The sequence below is a fragment of the Pipistrellus hanaki genome, assembly GCF_964339955.1.
Source record: "Pipistrellus hanaki genome assembly, chromosome: 3".
Lineage (NCBI taxonomy): Eukaryota > Metazoa > Chordata > Mammalia > Chiroptera > Vespertilionidae > Pipistrellus > Pipistrellus hanaki.
In genome coordinates, this window is record NC_140505.1 from 182,303,888 (window position 1) to 182,327,715 (window position 23,828).

A 23,828-nucleotide genomic window follows, 5' to 3' on the forward strand; every position below is an offset into this window, starting at 1 on the left:
AATTTAAATATATATATATAATTGATTTCACAGATGAAGAGAGAGAGAGAAAGAGAGGGGGATAGAAATGTCAACGATAAGAGAGAATCATCGATCAGCTGCCTCCTGCACACCCCCTTTGGGGCTTTAGCCTGCAACCTGAGCATATGCCTTGACCAGGAATCAAACCACAACCTGGTTCATAGGTGGGTGCTAAAGCACTGAGCCACTCAGGTGGGGCTCACGTGCAATATTGGGGCTTCAACTACTTTCCACGCTGTTGGCTCCCATGTTTGCTGGCCCAGCCAGAACGAGACTCATCTATGCGCATCAGCATCACTCTAATCAGGTATCTCAAACTCAGTCCACCCCAACATGAACTCAAAGCCCCGCCCAGAAAACTCTTACCCATCTCAGTAGATGGGCTCTTCCCTGTAACAGTCCTTCAGGCCCCAAACGCTACTCACCCTGAGGTCACCCTTGACTCTGCTCTCGCCTGTCCCACATCCACTGACAAATCCTGTGGAACCCTTCAAATCCACCATGTTTATCATTTCTACCAACCTGCTTCAAGCAGCTGCCGCCTCTTGCTCTGACCATTGCAATAACTTCCAAAGAGGTCAACCCGTTTCCTCTCTTGCAAACCTAGTCTGTTTTCCAGTCCAAGCACTAGTTTTCACACCTACCTTAAATCGGGGCCACTGCCAGACCATGTGGTGACTTAGGGCTGGTTAGGAAAAGTGGATACAGCTCTATGAACCCATATCTCTACAAATGGATGACCACCTGGTGCAATCAATCAACCAACCAATCAATCAAAGTGCCCCTCTCTCCTGACTGACACACACCTCCCCCGATCCCTGAGCCCCAGGTCTCACCACCTAGCAAGTAGATTCTGGGAGAGTTTCAGACCCCTCACCGCCGTGTGTGCTTAGATGGGGCCTTTTGCAGCTCTCATGATATTATTATGTCCTTGGGACTATGGCTGATATACAAAGGGGCCTTAAAAATTGTTGCAATGTCCTGTGTAGATGATATTTTAATCATTAAATCAATCCGATATAATGAAAGCCAAATATTCTGAGTGTCTGGTCATCTGGTGACTGACGTCAACTGGCCAACCAATTAAAATGTAATCTATAGTAATAAAAGCATAATATCCTAATTAGACTGGACAGCCAAATGACCTTCTAGATGTCATCCCTGACATCCTTCTGGACAAAGCCACTGCAATGGAGGCTGAGGCAGAGGTGCTTAGGGGCAATCAGGCAAGCAGGAAAGTGGTTAGGGGTGATGAGGCAGGCAGGCAGGTGAGAGGTTAGGAGCCAATGGTCCCGGATTGCAAGAGGGTGCAGGCAAGAGACCCCCCACCAACCCCCGCACGAATTTCATGCACTGGGCCTCTAGTTGGTTTATGATTGCCAATGGTGGAAGCTATCTAAATATATATAGATAGATAGATAGATAGATAGATAGATAGATATACACACACATATATATGGCTAATAGGCAAAGTGTCCCCCCTGGAGTTTATGACATGTGCTGACCACCAGGTGTGGCAAGGATGTGCATGGAATGAAGGAAGGCCCCGGCTGGCAGCCAGAAGGCCTCGATTGGCCCTGATCACCCGCCAGGCCTACAAACCCTACCCATGAATGAATTATTTGCACCAGGCCTCTAGTATAAATTGATAAAAGAATAAACAACCTAAACATATCCATTGACAGGAGAATAGATAAGCAAATTGTGGTGTATTTATATAATGAACTAATGCATCCCAAACATTTTTTTATAATATATTTTTTTTTATTAAATTATTATTTTTGGACATATACCAATGCCCCCCCCCCCATACATATCCTCCCTCCCCAGAGTTTTGTGTCCATTGGTTGTTCTTATATGCATGTATACAAATCCTTCGGTTGATCTCTTATCTCCCCCAGATCTCACCAACCTCCCCGCTGTAATTTGACAGTCTGCTTGTTGCTTTACTGTCTCTATATCTATCTTTTGGTTCTTCAGTTTATAATGTTCTTTATCATGCATAAGTATAATAAGTGAGGTCATGTGGTGTCTCTCTTTCATTGACTGGCTTGTTTCACTCAGCATGATGTTCTCCAATTCCATCCAGGTTGCTGCAAACGAGAAATTTTTCTTTTTTATGGCAGCATAATATTCCATTGTGTAAATGTACCATGGTTTTTGGATCCAATCATCTGCTGATGGGCACCTAAGCTGTTTTCAAATCCTAGCTATTGTAAATTGTGCTGCTATGAACATAGGGGTGCATATATCCTTTCTGATTGTTGTTTCTAGCTTCTTGGGATATATTCCTAGGAGTGGGATTACTGGGTCAAATGGGAGTTCCATTTTCAATTTTTTGAGGAAGCTCCATACTGTTCTCCACAGTGGTTGCACCAGTCTACATTCCCACCAGCAATGCACGAGGGTTCCTTTTTCTCCACAACCTCGCCAACACTTGTCGTTTGTTGATTTGTTGATGTTGGCCATTCTGACAGGTGTGAGATGGTACCGCACTGTTGTTTTGATTTGCATTTCTCGGATAATTAGTGACTTTGAGCATGTTTTCATGTGCCTCTTGGCCTTCTTTCTGTCTTCTTTTGAGAAGATTCTATTTAGATCCATTGCCCATTTTTTAATTGGGTCATTTATCTTCCTTTTATTAAGTTGTATAAGCTGTCTGTAGATGTTGTAGATTAAACCTTATCAGTGATAACATTTGCAAATATGTTCTCCCATACAGAGGGCTTTCTTGTTGTTTTATTGATGGTTTCCTTTGCTGTAAAAAAGCTTTTTGTTTTGATGTAGTCCCATTTGTTTATTTTCTCTTTAGCTTCCATTGCCCTAGGGGAAGTATCAGTGAAGAAGTTCTTTTGGCATATGTCTGAGATTTTGCTGCCTGTGGATGCCTCTAGTATTTTTATGGTTTCCCATCTTATGTTTAAGTCCTGTATCCATTTTGAGTTTATTTTTGTGTATGGTGTAAGTTGGTGATCCAGTTTCATTCCTTTGCATGTATCTGTCTGATTTTCCCAACACCATTTATTGAAGAGACTGTCTTGACTCCAATGTATGTTCGTGCCTCCTTTGTCAAATATTAACTGAGCATAGTGATTTGGGTTGATATCTGGGTTCTCAATTCTATTCCATTGATCTATCTGTCTGTTCTTGTGCCAGTACCAGGCTCTTTTGAGAACAGTGGCTTTGTAATACAGCTTGAAATCTGGTATTGAGATCCCTCCTACTTTACTCTTCTTTCTCAGGATTGCTGTGGCTATTTGGGGTCTTTTGTTGTTCCAAATGAATTTTTGAATTGTTTTTTCTAGGTCAGTGAAATATGCCGTTGGTATTTTAATTGGGAGTGCATTGAACCTATAGACTGTTTTGGGAACTATGGACATTTTGATGATGTTGATTCTACCAATCCCTGAACATGGTATGTTCTTCCATCTGTTTACATCTTCCTCTATCTCTTTTTTCAGTGTCGTGTAGTTTTCCGCGTATAGGTCTTTTACCTCCTTAGTTAAGTTTATTCCAAGGTATCTTAATTTTTTTGGTGCAATGGTAAATGGGATTGCCTTTTTACTCTCTGTTTCGGCAAGTTCACTATTGGTTTATAGAAATGCCATGGATTTCTTGGTGTTAATTTTGTATCCTGCTACATTGCCAAGTTCATTTATTAAGTCAATTAGTTTTTTAATGGAGTCTTTTGGGTTTTTTATGTACAATATCATGTCATCTGCAAATAAGGATAACTTTACTTCTTCTTTTCCAATTTAGATGCCTTTTATATCCTCTTCTTGTCTAATTGCAATGGCTAGTACTTCCAGTACTATGTCAAACAGGAGTGGTGAGAGTGGGCAACCCTGTCTTGTTCCTGTTCTTAGAGGGAATGGTTTTAGTTTTTGCTCATTGAGTCTGATGTTGGCTGTGGGTTTATCATATATAGCTTTTATTATGTTGAGGAATGATCCTTGTACTCCCACCTTGTTGAGAGTATTTGTCAGGAAAGGGTGTTGGATTTTATCAAATGCTTTTTCTGCATCAATTGATATGACTATATGATTTTTATCTTTCAATTTGTTTATGTGATGTATCACGTTTATTGATTTGCGAATATTGTACCATCCTTGCATTCCTAGAATAAATCCTACTTGGTCGTGGTGTATGATCTTTGTGATGCTCTGCTGGAGCCGATTTGCTAGAATTTTGTTGAGGATTTTGGCATCTATGTTCATAAGGGATATTGGCCTGTAATTCTCTTTCACTGAGTTGTCTTTATCTGGTTTTGGTATTAAGGTGATGCTGGCTTCATAGAAGGAGTTTGGAAGTATTCCTTCCTCTTGGATTTTTTGGAATAGTCTAAGGAGGATAGGTTTTCTTTCTTCTTTGAATGTTTGGTAAAAGTCTCCTGTGAAGCCATCTGGCCCTGGGCTTTTGTTTGTTGGAAGCTTTTTGATGACTGTTTCAATTTCTTCCCAAGTTACTGTTCTATTGAGATTTATAGATTCTTCCTGATTGAGTTTTGGAAGGTTGTATTTCTCTAGGAATATGTCCATTTCCTCCAGGTTGTTCAGTTTGTTGGAATAGAGTTGTTCGTAGTATTTTGCAACTATCCTTTGTATTTCGGTGGGGTCTGTTGTTATTTCACCTCTTTCATTTGTGATTTTGTTTATTTGGGTCCTCTCTCTTTGTTTCTTGGTTGGCCTTGCTAGAGGTTCATCTATCTTGTTTATCCTTTCAAAGAACCAGCTCTTAGTTTTGTTGATCTTATGTATTGTTTCTTTGGTCTCTATGTTGTTTATCTCTGCTCTAATTTTTGTTATTTCCTTCCTTCTGCTTACACTGGGCTTTTCTTGTTGCTCTTTTTCTAACTCTTTGAGTTGTAGAGTTAGATCATTTGTTACCATTTTTTCTAATTTTTTGCAATAGGCTTGTAGGGATATGAACTTCCCTCTCAAAACTGCTTTTGCTGTGTCCCATAGATTTTGGATTGTTGTGTTTTCAGTGTCATTTGTTTCCAGGATGTTTTTAATTTCTTCCTTGATTTCTCTGGTAACCTAGTCCTTGTTTAATAGCATGCTGTTTAGTCTCTATGTGTTTGATTTCTTTGGATTATTTTTATTGTAGTTAATTTCCAGTTTTATGCCATTATGATCTGAGAAGATGCTTGATATGATTTCTATCTTCTTGAATTTGAAGAGACTTTGCCTATGTCCCAACATATGGTGTATCTTTGAAAATGACCCATGTGCACTTGAGAAGAATGTATATTCTGTGGCTTTGGGGTGGAATGTTCTGAAGATGTCGATTAATTCCATCTGGTCTAGTGAGTCATTTAGGATTGATATTTCTTTAGTGATTTTTGTTTAGATAATTTGTCGAAGGATGAGAGTGGGGTATTAAAATCTCCTACTATGATTGTATTGCTATTAATCTCTCCCTTAATGTCCTCCTGCAGTTTTTTTTTTTTTTTTAATGTATTCGGGTGCTCCTGTATTTGGTACATATATATTTACCAGGGTTATTTCTTCTTGTTAGATTGCTCCATTTAGTATTATGAAGTGGCCTTTATTATGTCTTCACTCTGAGATCTAATTTGTCAGATATAAGTATTGCTACCCCAGCTTTTTTTTCATTTCCATTTGCTTGGAAAACCTTTTTCCATCCCTTCACCCTCAGTCTGTGTGCATCTTTTTTTCTGAGGTGGGTTTCTTATAGACAACAGATGTATGGGTCTTGTTTTCTTATCCAATCTGTTACCCTATGTCTTTTGATTGGAGCATTTAAACCATTTACATTTAAAGTTATTAATGATAGGTACTCATTTGACGCCATTTTTATTCTATACCCCTGTGTTCCTTCTTCGCTTCTTATTTCTTTATTTTTACAGTAGACCTTTTAGCATTTCTTGCATTGCTGGTTTAGTGGAGATAAATTCCTTTAGTCTATTTTTTGTCTGTGAAGCTCCTGATTTCACCTTCAATTTTGATTGATAGCCTTGCTGGGTACAGTATTCTTAGATTCAGACCCTTCCTTTGATGACTTTGTATATTTCATCCCATTCCCTTCTGGCCTGATAAGTTTCAGTTGAGAAATCAGTTGTTAGTCTGATGGGGGTTACTTTATATGTAACTTTCTATCTCTCTCTGGCTGCTTTTTAGATTCTTACTTTGTCGTTGGTGTTTGCCAATTTAATTATAATGTGCCTTGGCGTCGGTCTTCTGGGATTCATTTTGCTTGGGACTCTGCAAGCATCTTGGATTTGTGTGGGTTTTTTCTTCTCTATCTCGGGAAAGTTTTCTGTCATTATTTCTTCAAATACATTTTCCATGTCTACCTCAGTTTCCTTTCTTTCCAGAACCCCTATTATTCAAATATTGTTTTGTTTTGCATTGTCCCAAAGCACCCGTAGGCTCTCCTCCTGCTTTTTAATCGTTTTTTCTAGAAGCTGCTCTAATTGGGTATTTTTTTCCATCTTGTCTTCTAGCTCACTGATGCAGTCCTCTGCTTCTTTTAGTCTGCTCTTGATGCTTTCTATTGAGTTCTTCATAGTAGCGATGTCATTTTTCATTTCTTCTTGGGTCATCTTCATTTCCTCTTGGTTTTTCTTCATTTCCTGTTGGGTCTTACACATATTGTCAAATTTGTCTTCCATTCTTTTTAGCCATCTTATGATCGTTACTCTGAATTCTTGCTCTGGTAGGTTGCTTGTCTCTAACTCGTTTACTTCCTTTTCTGGTGATTCATGTTTTTCTTTCATTTGTGGGCTGTTTCTTTGTCTCCCCATGGTCTCTCTTTTCAGGATGTCTCTTTCCTGCATTGATTTCTCTTTCTGCGTTGATTTAAAGCACAAAATACAACACAACCAGGTACAACACACAAGGCACTGAACAGAAATGTATTTGCAATATTAATAACCTCCAATAAAGGTAACTACTAGGGAAAGGCAAATTAGGGAATAGGAGAGAAAGAAGAAGAGTAAAAAGAGAAGAGGGATGGAGCAGAAGAAAAAGGTAGGAAAAAAGTGTCAAAATGAATTTGGGTAACAGGGAGAAGAAAGAGAGAGAGAGAGAGAGAGAGAGAGAGAGAGAGAGAGAGAGTAAGAGATAAAAGGGGAATAAACTATATATATGGGGAGAGAATTTCAATTGAACAACCACTAACCCCAACAAATGCTGTCAGCAGTACCTGGAGAATAATACAATCTACAACACCCCCTAATTTCCAGCACAGGAAGGGAAAACAGAAGTAATAAAATAACAACAAACAAAAATCAATCAAATAAGAAAATACCAGGCAACAGCAACAACAAAAGAATAAGCAAAATACTCGCACTAAAAAGCATAAAAATACAATATAGTCATCATTCCCCCAAACAGCATCAAAAGAACAGTGAGGAAAACAATTTTTTTTTTTTTTTTTTTTTTTTTTTTTGCTAGTTAATACAGCTCAGAGAGGGGTGTGTATGCACCTGGCAATGGGGATTGGAAATTAGATATATAAGTAGGGTAGAAATTCTAGCAGGGGGGATACAGAAAGAGTAAGGAAATCTAAAACAGGAAAGGGTTAAGATAAACAGGATAGCAAAATGGGGAAGGTTAGGAAGAGAGTGATGGTGTAAAGGTCATGTTGAGATAGGGTTAAACAATGTTAAAGGAGAAATGAAAATAAAATGAAGAACAGTAATTCCAATGTAAAATAAAGAGAAAATAAAATGGCACTTAAAAAAAATTAAAATAGCAGTAGTAAAAATGCTTGTTGACCCTAAAAATGTAATAGTTAAAAAGTTAAAATCTAGTGAGGAAAAAGGGGGAAAAATTGTTTCTTAAGTAAAAGATGCAAAAAATGAAAATTAAAAAATAATTAAAATAAAAAATAAATTTAGCAAAGAAAGTGTGCAGTTGTGAAGGCCATTCACTTCTGTCATTCTATTTGATACACTCGTTTCTCAGTCCAGACTGTATTGCAGTTTCCTGCGTTCTGCTGCACCTCAGTGGCAATTCCTTATTTTCTTGGTTTTTGATCAAATAAAACTAATAATAAACACAGTCAGTTTGTACTCCAGACCCTAGGTGGCAGTCTATGTGGATTGATGTCCCATCTTTTTGGGTGCTCTAGCCTTCTTTTTCTATGGCACTCAATACCGGTTTGTTTGTTTTTTTGTTGTTTATTTTTTTTTTTTTGCCTTGGACCTGAATCCTGGATGATTTCTCCCTGCTCTGCTTCTCAGTTTCCAGAAAAGCAGTTTCCCCCTGCTTTCTCTTAAGGTCAGCCAATCTGGGTGATCTCTCCTTTGTAATCAGAAGCAAAGTGTTGCAGGGGAACCAGCCTAGGTGCCCGATGGGCTAGTCTGCGCGCACTTACAGACTGCTTTCCAACTCCTATGTTCTTCCACCGTGTCGGATCAGAATGGGTTGCTCCCTAGAGAACCCCACTAGTAGCAACCTTGGGGACCCCCGTCCACTCTCTCGAATCACACCAGACCCAACAGTGGGGGGCTTCTGTGGACGCAGATTTCCGGGGTCTCAGCACGCGCTTTTGTCTCTGCCACCCCAGTGGCCGCAGTGGCTGCCGCAGGGGTTGCCGCAGGTGCCGCTTTAGCTTTCCTTGGGACAAAGACACCCCGCGTTATCCCCAGCAAAATCCAACCTTTCTGTGGAATCCACCAGTCCGCGCTGGTCGAGGCCCCACAGCTGTGGTCCTTTCAGTTCTCAGGTAAGATCCCCCGTTGCAGGACTGATATGGTTGTGGGAGGCAGCCCATACAAGTGTTTACCTGGTCGCCATCTTCCAGGAAGTCCCCCAAACATTTTTTAAAACTGCTGATACCTGAAACATTTATATGAAGTTCAAAAATAGGCAAACTAATGAGTGGCTCTAGAAGTCAGAACAGTGGTTCCCCACGGGGTGGGGTGAGTGCTGCCTGGGGGCAGTCACAGGAAACCTGTTCTGTATCTTGGATGATGATGACATTCCTCCAGGTGAAGATGTAGAACAACAAGATGGCAAACTGTCCCCTGAAGAATTAATATTTCTGAAAGAGTTCCCCATGATGAAAGTGGAACTAGAAGCAGTCATCAAAAAGCAACGTGCCATCGCAGACGACATCGACGAAAACCACAAAAAATTCACCGAGACCAACCTGGTGACCAACTCCATCGCTGTGGTCTCCGGGACCATGAGCCTCCTAGGGCTGGCCCTCGCCCCGGTCACAGCCGGAGGAAGCCTGATGCTTTCTGCTGCTGGACAAGGCTTGGGGGCAGTAGCCGGGGCCGCCAGCTTGGCGACCAGCGTTTTGGAATACTGTCACAATAAACAAGCCCAAGCTCAGGTCAGCCGCGAAGTGTCTGACTCTGGCCAAAAGGTCAAGGAGGCTGTGAGCTGTATCATGGGGGCGGGAAGGACTGTACATAACGTTGGGAAAACCATGGAGAACATTGAGAACAACATGCGGGCCTTGGAGTTAGTCAGAGCCTACCCGCTCCTGGCTGAGGCCGCAGAGAATCTCCTCCTCACTGGCCAAGCCTCGGCCCGGACGACCAGGATTGTGAGGAGGGCCTTCAGAGGCACCCCGCTGGCGATGGGGACTAAAGCTTTCTTGAAGCATGGCGCCTTGGCTGGCCTCTTCCTCAGCATGGACATGAGCAGCCTCTCGAAGGACTGGAAGCAGCTGAAGGAGGGAGCCAGGACCGAGGTGGCAGACCAGCTGAGGGCCCAGGCTGAGGAGTGGGAGAGAAAGCTGGCAGTACTCACCCAGCTCTATGAGCACCTGCAGGTGAGGCTGGAGGGAGGGGAGAGGGACTAGGCCTCATGGGCACCCAGGGTTAGAGGAGGGTGTGAAGGAAGCCAGAGTGTGCAGTTTGCATGGCTGCCCCTCGGACGAGGGCTCCTGGAGATGATGAGGGTGCCCAGCCTGGACAGGCCCGGCCGTGCCTCTGTGTCTCCCTTGATGTCTCTCCAGGCTCCTGGCCTGGGAAGAGGGCCTTACTGGTTGTACAAACAGGACACTGAGCCATAGTGGGTGCTGGGGATGGAAATTCGTCCACCTAAGACACATCGCTCTGGAGACTGTTTGGAGATGCTGCTTTGGGGAGGGGTTGGGGTTGAATGAGGTCATGGGGCGGGGGGGGGGGGTGGGGGCCGGGAAGGGAGGAGGTGTTATGATCCCTGACCAGAGACCCTGTTGGCCTGAACCTTGGTCTGGGCCCCGCAGCCTCCAGAGCGATGAGAGATCACACGGGGTTTTCTGTCACGGTGGCCCTGGCTGGCTGGGACAGGGAGCTCCTGTAACCTGCCCCTCTCTCCCAGGTGGAGCAGGTCAGGATGAAGCTGGGAGCCGGCCTTCAGAGCTGGCCCGGCTCTGCCTGTCTCTGCCCGCCTCGTCCCCAGAGCACTCCTGAGATGGACGGTTGTGTTTCTTTACATAAACTCTTGCAGGAAAGAAGCCTTAGGAACTCATCTTCCAAGGAAGAAGAAGCCATTGCAATTCTGCCTCAGCCCCCAGCCAAGCAAGGTGAAGCAGGCCCCCGGGCCACAGGTGAGGCAGAGGCTCAGCCAGAGGCTCATCTCTGAGAGGAATCAAAGGGGCCTGGCCTAGATGGGCGGGGTGGGGCGGCAGAGAAAATGCCTGTGGCCTTGCCAGCGGATTCCTTCCTGTGCTCTGGGGGTCCGGGCACCGTCAGCTGGTGAGTGTTGTGAAGGTGAACCTGTCCTCTCTCCTCCGTCTTCATTGCCCCTCGTTCCTGCAGGGAGGGGGGGGGGGATCTAACTCATGGCTTCCTCAGTCCCAGCGCACTCTCTCCCAGTGCTGATGAAGACAGTAGGGTCCCTGATGGGAAAGGTGTCACCAGAAAACAAAAAGGCCTTCGGAAGGGGGGAGAGGGGGGAACTATTGTGTATTTGGGACCAGGAAGGATAGCTCTTGAGGAATCATGAATTCAGGCGGAAGCCCAAGTAATATTCTGATTAGGAGACAGAGGCCAGGGGCATCCTGAGCCAGGGGAGGAGAACAATTACACCAATCGGAGGAAGGCGAAAGGGATTCTAGGGACCACACAGGCAGGCTTAGGGAATACAGAGGGTCCCCGGGGGAGGATGCATATGGGAAGGACAGAGGTATCCCTCTGGCCTGAGCAATGAAGGCAATTGTAAGGTGGATCAGACGCAGCCCTGACCTGAGCAGCTGGGAGACCCACCTGGGTAATAACACTTCCCTTGGCCAAGACGACTGAGAGAGAGAGCCCTAAAGGAGATCCAAGCCACTCCAACCTGAGCAGGTAAGGCGGAATGTGAAGGACAGAGAAATGCCGCTGGAGAAGGGGATAAAGGAAAGTCACAGGGTACTGGGATGGAGGAAACCTACTTTCGCGGAGGAGAGAGAAATGTCCACAATTGATACTGGAAAGAGGGGACCATACTTTCACAGGAGATAGAGAGGGTTGCATGATGAGGGGGAGAGAAGAACTGGGCACCACGTGAGCTTTGGACTTTGAAACAAAAGAGAGACCAATCAGGAGAGCACAGGGTCTGAAAATGGGGAAGAGGCCCAATGAGAAAGGGTCAGGGTCACACCAAGAACTATAGCATTTATAAAGTGGAGACACAGGACACCAGGCAGTTTACAGATTTTAGATTTTTGGATGTAGATTTTTTTTTTCCCCATTGGAGAGAGAGAGAAAGAAAGAGAGAGAGAGAGAGAGAGAGAGAGAGAGAGAGAGAGAGAGAGAGAGAACGTGCACAGATTTTTCCCATTTGGGGGCCTCTCCCAAGGGGGACCCCTTTAGGGGACCCCCCCCCCCATGGCGTTTGTATATGATAGATTAAATAGAGAAGACACACAGGCTTTATTGGAGGGAAGGATACCCCTGCCGGCTGCTTCCATGGAGATGTGCAGAAGAGAGGGAGTGAGGGGCTTACAAGCAACTTTAAGGATAGGGGGCGGGGCTTAGGGCACTCAGCACACAGTGATTGATTAGGGACCTAGGGACTTAGGAATGGGGGCTTAGGGTATTTGGCAGGTGCTGATGGGTGGTTCAGAGCTCAGGAATGTCTGGCCGCAGGTGGGGTTTATGTCTGTCCATCAACTGAAGTAAGGGAGGATCTATCAATATATGCTTCTGATAAACTTCCACATTTTTTTTTTTTTAAATTAAAGAAGCCTTTTTGTCCACGAGTTTATTCTTCAAACTTTGTCGGACAAGGGCTCACGAGAAGAAGTCTGTGCCCCGAAGCCCACGTTTCCCAGGCATTTCCACTGGGGCAGAGGACATCCCATAGGGAAGCTAATTCTAAGCAATGTTATTTAATTCCCAGTCCGGTGGTCCTCTGTCCGGTGGTAACCCGTTCAGGTGTCACAGTGACTGCTGTCTGCTGATCGCTGCAAGCAGGTTTTTTTTCCATACAAGTTCGCCGAGGCCCCTTTAACACTGCAAAGGGCTGAGGCACATGGCAGCTCCAGCTCCTTTTTCGAGGGGCTCCGTTTAGATGATCCTTCACCAGGGTTTGCAGTGTGGTTCCTTCCTCATCAACTCACAGGCTGTCTCCCCCCCTCCCCCTCCCCCTCCAGCAGCAACCGCAGCAATCCCTTGATAGGATACTTTGTCTGCACACAGAAGAACTGGAACCTGCTCCACTAGATTCCATCTGGGAAGGGAGAGGCCCTGTCGTCCCCAAGACCATCCCCCCCAGCCCTTACCCCCCACCCCGGTTCCAGGCCTCCTTCTGACCTCCTTAGGGACTGTGTACATCTTCCTGCCTTCCCCGCTCACCTACATAAGCTTGTTAGCTGCTCTCTTGAAAGCAGTGCATTGCCATTAAATACACTTTTTTTTAATTTTATTCCAGAACTTAGAAAAATAAAATAAAAACAGGGTGTGGGTGCTAACATGCTTACTGGCTTCTGTGGCTGTCATGAGCCTGCCTGCTGGGGACCTCCCTCAGGCTGTGTTAGAACATAGGTGTTTTTTGTGTTTTTTTCTTCCTGAAACCACTGTGTTTTCTCGTTCTGGGCGCTCTCCTTCGCCTGCAGATCTATGATTTTTCCTCGTGCTGCTTTCCCTCCGCCATATTTTCTCCCGTTCAGTGTTCCACCTGGCTCTTATGAACACTGCGGTTTTAGGTTGTAAAATATTCTCTTGCCGGTGCGTGCAGTCTTTTCATTAGACATGTGTTAGTCTGCACTCTGTCCAAACCAACTCAAACTGGCCTCTGATAGGTCCTCCCTTCCTATCAGGACAGCTGTAAACCCCACCTGCAGCCAGACATTTCTGAGCTCTGAATCACCCATCAGCACCTGCCAAATACCCTAAGCAACCCATTTCTAAGTCCCTAGGTCCCTCATCATAGGCCTTACATGAAGCCACCAATCAGCGTGTGCTGAGTGCCCTCAGACCCGCCCCCTATTCTTAAAGGTGCTTGTACCCTGGCCCTCACTCTCTTCAGTGCTCTCTCTCTCTCTCTGGAAGCAGCTGGCAGCGGTACCCTTCTCTCCAAAAAAGCCCATGTCCTGCCATCCCGGTCTCCGGCTACCCTCTTTATTTCAACTTTTAGCCTCCACTTAAAAGGCTCAGGGGAACAAGTGGGCTTCCAGTGTGTCAGAGCCAGAGGATAGCAGTCATGCCATCAAGCCTAGGGCTTCATTTCCCAGACTTCCTCCACCTGCAGGCAGGCAAGAGGGCCCCAGCTCCCCCAGAGACGCCCCTCCCACCTGGAAAGAGGCGGGCCAGGAGTCCAGAGGCCCACTCTGATTGGCCACCAGCCTTTGTCTGGGCGCTGCTGGGACCTAAAGGGTCTGGGACTGGGGAGAAAGCAAGAAGCTAGAACCAAGGTCGGCAAACTGCGGCTCCCAAGCCACATGAAGCTCTTTGGCCCCTTGAGTGTGGCTCTTCCACAAAATGCCACGGCCTGGGCGAGTCTGTTTTGAAGAAGTGGCATTAGAAGAAGTTTAAGTTTAAAAAAAATGTGGCTCTCCAAAGAAATGTCAATCGTTGTCCTGTTGATAGTTGGCTCTGTGGACTCATGAGTTTGCCGACCACTGGGCTAGACGACCACATGATGCACTAGATGCACCTTCCCTTTCAGAAACACTTAGGTGGGTTCAGATTTCTGATTGTCGGTGGTGGCAGGATGAGAAGGTGGTTTATCCCCAAAAGCTGCTGCGGGGTTGTTAGAACTCTTTTCTGAGAGGAGACTCTCTGAGCGGGGAATCCGCAAATGAAGAATGAGCTCAAGAAGGGGCAGGAGGAGTCCCCCCTCCCCGTCCCCGCCCCCCTCCCCCCATCACATCAGTGAAACAGCTGCGGGAACTTGGGAAGGAGGGGACAGGGGGAGGGAAAGACACATCAACGTTTTGGACAACACCTGCCAGGCCTGCCAGCCGGGGCGCTGAGCAGCGGTGACCCCGCCTGGCTGGTGTGTTTTCAGCTTTGGTTGCTCTCTGCTCCTTGCTTTACCTTTTTCTGAGCTCAGCGGTGAGTGACAGCTCCCTGAAGCCTTTTCTCTGGTCTCTCAGTGCGGGAGCTCCGCGAGGCTCCGAACACACACGCTCCCCAGGATCACGTGGCCGGTGGCACAGGCAGCACAAGAGACACAGACACAGAAGGCACAGGTGGCATCAGCGGCACCGGTGGCACAGGCAGCACAGATGACACAGATGGCACCGGCAGCACAGACTGCACAGATGGCACAGAAGGAACAGAAGGCACAGATGGCACCGGCAGCACAAGCGGCACCGGCGGCACAGGTGGCACAGGTGGCACCGCCAGCACAGGTGGCACAGGCGGCACAGATGACACAGATGGCACCAGCAGCACAGACTGCACAGATGGAACAGAAGGAACAGAAGGCACAGATGGCACCGGCGGCACAGGCGGCACAGGTGGCACAGGCGGCACCGCCGGCACAGGCGGCACAGGCTGCACAGATGACACAGATGGCACCGGCAGCACAGATTGCACAGATGGCACAGAAGGAACAGAAGGCACAGATGGCACCGGCAGCACAGGCGGCACCGGCGGCACAGGCGGCACCGGCGGTACAGGCGGCACAGAAGGCACAGAAGGCACAGGTGACACAAGCGGCACTGGTGGCACAGGCGACATTGGTGGAACAGCCAGCACCGGCAGCACAGAAGGCACTGATGGCACCGGCTGCACAGGCAGCACAGGCGGCACAGGTGGCACCGGCGGCACAGGTGGCACCGGCGGCACTGGCTGCACAGGTGGCACAGGCGGCACCGGCGGCACAGGAGACACAGATGACACAGGTGGCACCAGCGGCACAGGCGGCACAGATGACACAGAAGGAACAGAAGGCACAGATGGCACCGGCAGCACAGGCAGCACAGACGGCAAAGGCGGCACAGATGGAACCGGCTGCACAGGCGGCACAGATGGCACAGGTGGCACAGGCGGCACTGGTGGCACCAGCAGCACAGATTGCCCAGGTGGCACAGGCGGCACAGGCGGCACAGGCGGCACAGAAGGTACAGGCGGCACCGGTGGCACAGGCGGCACAGACGCACAGAAGACACCAGCGGTGCAAGTGGCACCGGCGACACAGAAGGCACCAGCGGCACAGGCGACATTGGTGGAACAGCCAGCACCGGCAGCACAGGAGGCACAGATGGCACCAGCTGCACAGATGGCACCGGCTGCACAGGTGGCACAGGCGGCACAGAAGGCACAGGCGGCACCGGCTGCACAGGTGGCACAGGCGGGACAGGCGGCACCGGTGGCACAGAAGGCACCGGTGGCTGGGGCGCTCGGGGCTCGCTCGGGATCAGGCCTGATGCCTGGAGCTCAGGACAGAAGGATGCGTGAGAGGAAGAGCTCTGAGACCCGCCTCCGATCCTGTTTGCTGGCGTTTCTGTGCTGCGGATGTTGTGGGGCGACCGCGAACCGCGAATGACGACCACCAGTCAGCCAAATCGAAATTTAGGAAGCCTTTCTTATGAACTCGGGTCCGGGCTCACGTCTAAACTGACACAGCAGCGAGCAACGAGAGCCCAGACCCACTCTGAGCACGCTCCTTTTATCCCGTTTCAGGGATGCCTGGTTAAAAGTCTTAACAAAGAAAGGGCAGCTGTATGAGCTGTAGGAAATTCCACTGGTACAGTAACATTTTTGATGGTTTGCACAGCACCTGGGGTCGGTTTATTTTGAGTGCAGGCAGTTACAGTTGGCCTGGTCTGTCTGTTTACGCCGCCTTGCGGTGACTTGGAACAGGACCTGCCTGGGGCTGGAGCACCTGGGGGTTTGTAATAAGCTGTGTTCAGAGCTAACAAGTCATGCTAGGCGAAAGCGCACCATGCTACATTCTTTGCTGTGGGCCTGGCTGCTCGTTCCTCCCCTGGGCTGGAGCCCTGCCTCGGCAGGGTCTTGCTGGCCATCACATGGTGTCTTCGGCCAGGAAGTCGGTGTCACTGAGTGGAGCCACCCCTGGACGCGGGCCGGACGGCGGTGCCCCTCACAGAGGGGGTCTGGGAGGAAACCCGCGACAGAAACCCAAACCCTGGTAAAACGCCTGGGCCTAAAGCAAAGGAGGTGGGAGAGGCTCCTTCTTCTTGCCTATCTCTCATTCTCAGACTGTCTTCCAGGAGGGGCAGCAGCTCTGGAACCAGCTCCTCCTCCCCCTGTGCCTGGTCCCTCCCCCTCTGCCTGGCCACACCCCTCTGCCTGGCCCCTCCCCTCTGCCTGGCCCTTCCCTCTGTGTGGTTCCTCCCCACTGCCTGGACCTTCCCCTCTGCCTGGTCCCTCCTCCTCTGCCTGGTCCCTCCCCCTATGCCTGGTCCCTCCCCCTCTGCCTGGCCACACCCCTCTGCCTGGTCCCTCCCCCTCTGCCTGGCCCCACCCCTCTGCCTGGCCCAACCCACCCCATCCCCCTCTGCCTGGCCCCACCCCTCTGCCTGGCCCCACCAAACCCATCCCTCTCTGCCTGGCCCCACCCCCTTTGGCCCCTTCCCCTCTACCTGAACCCTCCCCCTTCCTGACTCAGCCTGGACAGCTCTCCTACTGGCTCCCTCCCTGCCAAGCCTCCAGCCACAAGAAGCTCCCCATGGCTCCTCTCCTTCTCTGAGGCATCATCTGCTCCACCTGGGGTTCTGTGAACAAATGCTCACCTCACATCTCCACTATTGACTATGTCTCTCCTCCTCACCACAGGAAGCCCGTCATCTCTCCCAGCCACTCTGGGCAGTTCCACCCACCACTGTTCTCCCCTTTTGTGGGGAGTGGGGCCCCGAGGGGGTGCCGGGCCCTACGGTGGTCAGGCAGACCACGAGTTCTGAGGAAGCTGTCCACTCTCCCATGTGATGCATGCTTTATTAAGAAGAGGAAGCAGCACAGATTTCAATGGAAATGGAGCAATCGCTCGCAGGTGCCCCCCACTGCCATGCCCAACACTGAGGCTCTGCCAGCTTGTGGGACCTTCCAAGCAGCTAGTGGATTTGTCCTGCCGGGCTGAGGTCTGTGACCTCGGGCGGTCAGGTGTCCTGCTCACGACCTCTCCTCCTGTACCAGAAGCAAGTTAGGGATCTCAGTCACCAAGCTGAACCTCACAATGGCTGAGAACCCCAGCGGAGGCTGGGGTTCCATCAGCACCTGACTAGCTGTGGGTGGCCTCAGGGGGCCTCCTTGTATCATTCTGGCTCGTCCCAGCCCACCCTCACCAGCCAGGAGCTTCCAGTGGCCCTTGAGTTTGTGATGAAATGCAAGGTGGTGTCACCCATAAGTCACTCTCTTGGGTCTAAAATCTGACTTTCAACCAAAAGCAAACCAAAAGGTCGCAGTGCTCATTCAGTGCCCAGGGTCACAGGCAAAGAGAGTACGTCAGACAGCAATCTGAACCCTTTCTTGGACTCTCAAGGAAGCTAGAGGGAGGGAGAGGTATTCTTTTTTTGTTTGTTTGTTTTTAATCTTTATTGTTGAAAGTGTTACATACATCCTCCCTTTCCCCCATTGACCTCTCCAGCCGCCCCTCCCCCCACCCTGGGCCTTCGCCAACTTACTGTCTGTGTCCATGGGTGATGCATATATGCATACAATACAAGTGCATTGGTTGATCTCTTCCCGCCCGCCCACCCACCCTACCCCGCCTTTTCTGTCTGTTCAGGAGAGATAGTCTTAATTCATGGTTACAATTCAGCTACCAACACCCCAGCGCAAAGCTGGCCTTCCTTTCTCTGATAGGCAAGCTCACGCAGACCAGGACTGTTCAGTGTGGCGGCCACTGGTCCTGTGGCCATTGAGCCTTGGGAACGGGGCAAGTCCAATCTAAGGTGTGCTGTCAGCGTGAAATGCACACCAGACTTTAGAGACGTAGGAAGGAAAACTATATCAAGTACCTAATTAATCGTTGTAATAATTTTAGTTGATCACATACTGCTTTAAATACAATATAATGTGACTATAGACAATGTTCACGGGGGGGGGGGCAATAGTAAAATATGTACAAAGATAATAATTTAATAAAAAAAGAAAATGTTCACTAACATGCGTGGCTTGCATCATGGTTGTATTGGACAGCACTAATGTAGAGAATCCAATTTCAAAAATGAAGATAATGCTGCGGACTCCCCCCATCTACCCATCCCTCCACGCAGCCACCCATCTTATTTCTGTGGCATTTCAAAGTAGATTGCCGATGGGTGTCATCTGTCCGGCCACTTCCCCAAAAATACCTTAGTGTGAATGTCCTTAACGAGTTCAATATTTGCACTTGTTCCTTTGATGTCAAATTTCCATCCAATGCAGGGCGCGTGTCTAAAGCGCACATTTGCTGCTGTTTGACAAACACGTGCAACTGGTAACCCAAACCTCCCATCAGGATCCCGAACCAGCTCCCACAGGCCCCTGCAGTCAGTCTCACCTGCCCCGCCTCTCAGAGATAACCTCTGTCCAGGTGTGCGGTGTTTTTTTCCAGGTTTGGGGAAGAGTGGGGGCAGGGTAGAGGGAGAAAGAGGAAGAGGAGGAAGGGGAGGGGGAGAGGGAAGAGGGAGGGGAGGAGGGAGGAGTGGTAGGCTCTATAGGGGAGGTTGGGGAGGGGGGAGTGAGTTCTGGCTGAGTGACCGGCAGATGGTGGTGCATTTATTAAGGAGCCAGGGCCAAGTCTCCCATGAGAAATCAGATCTGGAGAGTGTGGGACACCTGTCAAGCAGACTTAGGGCACACGTGCATCTCCGAAGGACAGGGCCTTGCTCTCCAGCCTCTACATCCTCCCAGCTGGGCTCCAGGGTTCACCAGGCTCCCACCACCAGCAGAGGGCCCTCCTCCACTGACCCGCTTCCCCAGGCAGCTGTGTAGGCTGGAGGTGGCTTGGGGCACTGGGATGATGCAGAGAGGACTCTCATTCCCAGGAGAGCAGGGGCAGTGCCTTTCACCCAGCCTTGCACCCTCTCTCCGGACAGCATGTACCCTCCCCTCTCCCTACCCCCCACCCCTCTCCTCAGACCTCCCCCTCCTGGGCCTTATGACTGAAGGCCCCTCTAGGGGTGAAGATGTCAGCTTTGCTCCTGGGAGGGGACGGTGGGAGCAGAGACACAAAATGAAACAGGGACCCACCAGCCAGACAGATGGGTTTTCTCTTGCCTAACACCATCCAGCACAGAGCGGCTTCTCCCTCAAAACCCACTGTCCACAGAGACCCTCCCGGACTTCCGACCGGCGGGACTTGGAGTATTCTTGGGAGTGAATGTGCTGCCCTGATCCTACTGAGAGGACTGGCCCAAACCCAGAGTGTGGCACAGAACACCCTGGATTTACCTGGGAATGTGGAGAAGCCTCAGTGTACCCCATCTGCACAGGCCCAGAGGCTGAGTTCAGTAGAGCAAGCAGCAGAGGTCCCGGAGGAGAGGATAGAGAGGAGAAGGAAGGACCCTGGAGAGAATCTGGGCATTAAGAATTGGGAAGGGGAAGAGGAGATGAATGAGGAGACCTCCAAGGAGGGTGGGGAGCCTGAGAAACTAAGAGGACAGAGATGGGTCAGGTCTGCATGTGGAGGGTGGTCTAGAGCACATGTGTCAAACACAAGGCCCGCGGGCCAAATCCAGCCCGCCAGGCCTTGCAATGTGGCCCGCACCACGCTGTCATCACTGCACTCCGCTGTCAGTTATTGACATTGTCAGTTTATGACTGTTCAGTAAACCATTCGGCCCGCGATTTAGGCTGGATTTTAGATTTTGGCCCCATCTCTGATTGAGTTTGACACCCCTAGTCTAGAGGGACACCATGGAGGAGTGAGGCAAATATTAAGGACTCCCATGTTCTAGGCATGGGGGAGGGCTGAAGCACAAACAGATGTGTCAGTGTATGAGTTAGAGACCAGCTGCTATGACAAGCAAACCCCCAAATCTCAGGGCCTATTCTTGACTTCATAATACAGTGCTAGTTGGAGGCCTGGCTCTGCTCCACTCATGATTCAGGGAACCAGTCCCGCCCCCAAGGATTTCAAAGACCTTGGAGCCCTCTGTAGCCAGTAGGCCAACTAGAGAGAGAAACGAGTGTGAATAACATGCTTTATAACCTTGCGGAGAGATGAGAAAGAGGAGCTCGGAGTAAAACATTCATACAAACAGCGTCCTAATAGCCCCCAGAGCAACATAGGAGGTGCTCAGTATTTGTTAACACCCTTCAAGATAGGTCCTGGATAAGACTGGGACGCAGATAAGGAATGGCTCTGAACTTAGGAATGTGGGTGACTCTTCAGCAGGCCCTGAGGACTGGCTGCTGTTGTGGCTTGGGTGGGGCGGCGAAGGGGGTTCCTGGGATTGTCAGCAGGGTCAGTTATGGCTACAATAAACACAACGGCCTAGCACGGAGAGCCAGAGGCAAACAATGGCAAACAATGGGGCAGCTCCGTGGCAGCCAGGTGTCTCCTTGGGATGATGTCAGCCTTCCTGTGTGGAGCCTCAGCTCTGGGCTGTCCCAGGACTCCGTTCTGGGCCGTGGGAATATTCACAGTTGTGATTGGAAACTGAATGATGGTTGTCAATTCTTGAAATTATGTAGTGCCCAGCCGGTGTGGCTCAGTGCTTAAGTGTCAACCTATGAACCAGGAGGTCAGGGTTCAATTCCTGGTCAAGGGCACTTGCCCGGGTTGTGGGCTCGATCCCCAATGTGGGGCATGCAGGAGGCAGCCGATCAATGATTCTTTCTCAGCATTGATGCCTTTCTCTCCCTCTCTCTCTCTCTCTCTCTCTCTCTCTCTCTCTCTCTCTCTCTCTCTCTCTCTCTCTCTCTCCTTCCTCTCCGAAATCAATAAAGTATATTTAAAAAAGAAATAAAAATCATGTATTGCAAAAGATAGACATAGAGACAGTAAAGCAACAAGCAGACTGTCAAATTACAGTGGGGAGGGGAGGGAGATATGGGGGAGATAAGAGATCAACCGAAGGACTTGTATACATGCAAATAAGTACAACCAATGGACACAAAACTCTGGGGAGGGAGGGCATGTATGGGGGGGGGGGCAATGGTATATATACAGAGATAATAATTAAATTTAAAAAAAATCATGTATTGTTCAGCAGGCTCGATCCAAGGCCTCACCCCCATCTCCCCTCTCCTCCCCCCGCCACCCAGGCACCGTCTAGGGTGGGAGGAGGTGGTGAGGGACCATAGAACCAGAAGCAAGAAAGGACCCCAGCTCACCCAGTAGGCTCCCTCGTTTCCTGCTGTGGGCGGCCTTCTGGTGGTTTCCAGGAGCCCACCACCTCCCACACTCATTCCCGAAGGTTGGAGCTCCTCCATCCTGAAGACCTTCCCGGTGGTGATGAGGTCACGGGGGACTGCAGCCAGCGGGAGTCTGACTGCCCACCCATGTGGGGGAAGTGCCCTCAGCCACTGCATGGGGGTGAGCAGAGCTGGGCCCATGGCCCCTGGCGAGGGTCAGGTGGCCTCGGGACTTTGACCCTTGGCCGCTGTGACCCTTCGGGGGCCACCCCAGCAGTTCCTTGGACAAACATAAGCCTCTGGGTAAGACACCACCCAGCTGGGCAAGAGGGCAGTTCTGATGCTGCGGACATCTTTCCCCAAATGCCAAGTGCAGAGAGCTCAGCGGACAGCCCGAAGTAGATGCTTCCGCTGCGGCAGGGTGGGCGCCGGACAGGGCTCTGCAGACCCGCAGGCACCAGGTCCCAGCCCAGGAAGACCGGCTGGCTGGGAGGGAGGCCACTCTTCAAAGTGCCGTCCAGCCTGGCCTGGGCCAAGGAGCTCGGCCAGCTCTTTGACCTGAGCCTCCATGGACGACAGTCCAAAACGGCACCCTCTTTACTGGGGCCTGGCTCATTCCCCTTCCCCCGCCCCCACCCCAACCCCCAACCTCCTGGTTCTGGTGAGGACTTCCAGGAGAGGGAATGTGACCCTCGCTGGGAGTCTGAGAAGCACAGTCCCCCGCCCTGAGGGAGGACCAGTGGGACAGGGACACAGGTTTGCCCAGAGAGACCGCCCCAAGGACTCGTCCTACTGAATCTGAGGGGGACACCCTGACAGCTACGATCCAGCAAACAGAAGGGAACGAGTGGGATCAGGCCTGGGCTCTGCTCTGCGATGGAGAAGTCCTCCTGTAGTGGGACCGAATGAGGCTGGGATCCCAAGAAAAGCCCAGGGCTTGGGGGAAAGTGAGAAGGCCGGGAGACCTCTGACCTCTGACTGGGTCCCTAATCCCAGGACCTGAAGTTCCCAGAGCTCCGGACACCGTGTGGATTTCCCTTTGGATCTGTGAGCTAGATCAGGAGCGCTCCCACGTTCTATCCATGACCCGTTTCACACTGCAGTCCAGAACACACACACACACACACACACACACACACACACAAATACACACACACTCACACACAAACACACACACACAAACACATATGCACTCTCACACATAAACATACAAACACACACACAAACACACACCCAAATACACACACACTCACACACCCAAATACACACACACTCACACACAAACACACACAAACACATATGCATGCTCACACATAAACATACAAACACACACAAAAAACACACACACAAAGGCATACACGCACGCACACAAACACACACACACTATAGCGTTAAGACTCTACATATGAATGTAATTCTCATGAAATAATACCTACCCTCATTGTATATTACACCACCTGATGATACTTTCTGTTCTGTTCCTTGCCATTTTCTTTCTTTCTTTTTTTTTAATATACATTTTATTGATTTTTTACATAAAGGGAGAGAGAGAGAGAGAGTTAGAAACATCAATGAGAGAGTCATTGATCAGCTGCCTCTTGCACACCTCCTATTGGGGGTGTGTGCGCAACCAAGGTACATGTCCCTGACCAGAATCAAACCTGGGACCCTTCAGTCCGCAGGCCGACGCTCTATCCACTGAGCCAAACCGGTTTTGGCATTTTCTTTACTGCAACGTTGAGACGCACTAAGTTGATTTCATGACACAATGAAGGGCTATGGCCTGTGGTATAAAAACAGCCCAGCGGGACATAGCCTTCGAATCAATCTGTGTTTTGTCAACGCTACTTCAATGTGGGTTTGTCACTGGCAAGCCAAGAAGAAGCCAGTCCCTCGCATGTCCCCCGCCTCCCGATTCAGCCCTGCCCAGCCCACTCCTGGCCAGGCTGCCACCAGGAACAGACTCACTCGCTTCTGGAATGAAGGCTTCTGGAATGTGCTCTGGTAGAAGGAGCTGGGAGCTGGACGGACGGCGGTTCTAACCAGCCCCAGCCCTCAGCAGTGGTCAGACCAGGCGCCTGGGGGAAGGTGCTCCGGCCATGAGTCTTAGTCTTGGCAACTCTAGGTTGTGTTTGTGGTCCCCGCCCTTGAGGAGGAGCCT

At 49.5% G+C, this 23,828-nt stretch overlaps 1 protein-coding gene and 1 long non-coding RNA gene across 3 annotated transcripts in view; one reads left to right on the forward strand and one right to left on the reverse strand.

Moving 5' to 3' along the window:
• LOC311618964 (uncharacterized protein) overlaps nt 1–23,828 on the forward strand; it is an 84,663-nt gene that overhangs the window by 22,588 nt on the left and 38,247 nt on the right. The window contains exons 3-11 of the mRNA XM_084876766.1: nt 8,560–8,718; nt 8,984–9,777; nt 10,440–10,539; nt 14,512–14,751; nt 15,004–15,174; nt 15,265–15,399; nt 15,445–15,483; nt 15,528–15,587; nt 15,660–15,749. Coding sequence (XP_084732892.1) covers nt 8,560–8,718; nt 8,984–9,777; nt 10,440–10,539; nt 14,512–14,751; nt 15,004–15,174; nt 15,265–15,399; nt 15,445–15,483; nt 15,528–15,587; nt 15,660–15,749 — 1,788 coding nt within the window. The remainder of the gene's footprint in view (nt 1–8,559; nt 8,719–8,983; nt 9,778–10,439; nt 10,540–14,511; nt 14,752–15,003; nt 15,175–15,264; nt 15,400–15,444; nt 15,484–15,527; nt 15,588–15,659; nt 15,750–23,828) is intronic.
• LOC311619005 overlaps nt 15,760–23,828 on the reverse strand; it is a 48,356-nt gene continuing 40,287 nt past the window's right edge. For both annotated transcript variants that reach the window (XR_014794431.1, XR_014794432.1), the window contains exon 3: nt 15,760–16,858. This is a non-coding gene — a long non-coding RNA (uncharacterized lncRNA). The remainder of the gene's footprint in view (nt 16,859–23,828) is intronic.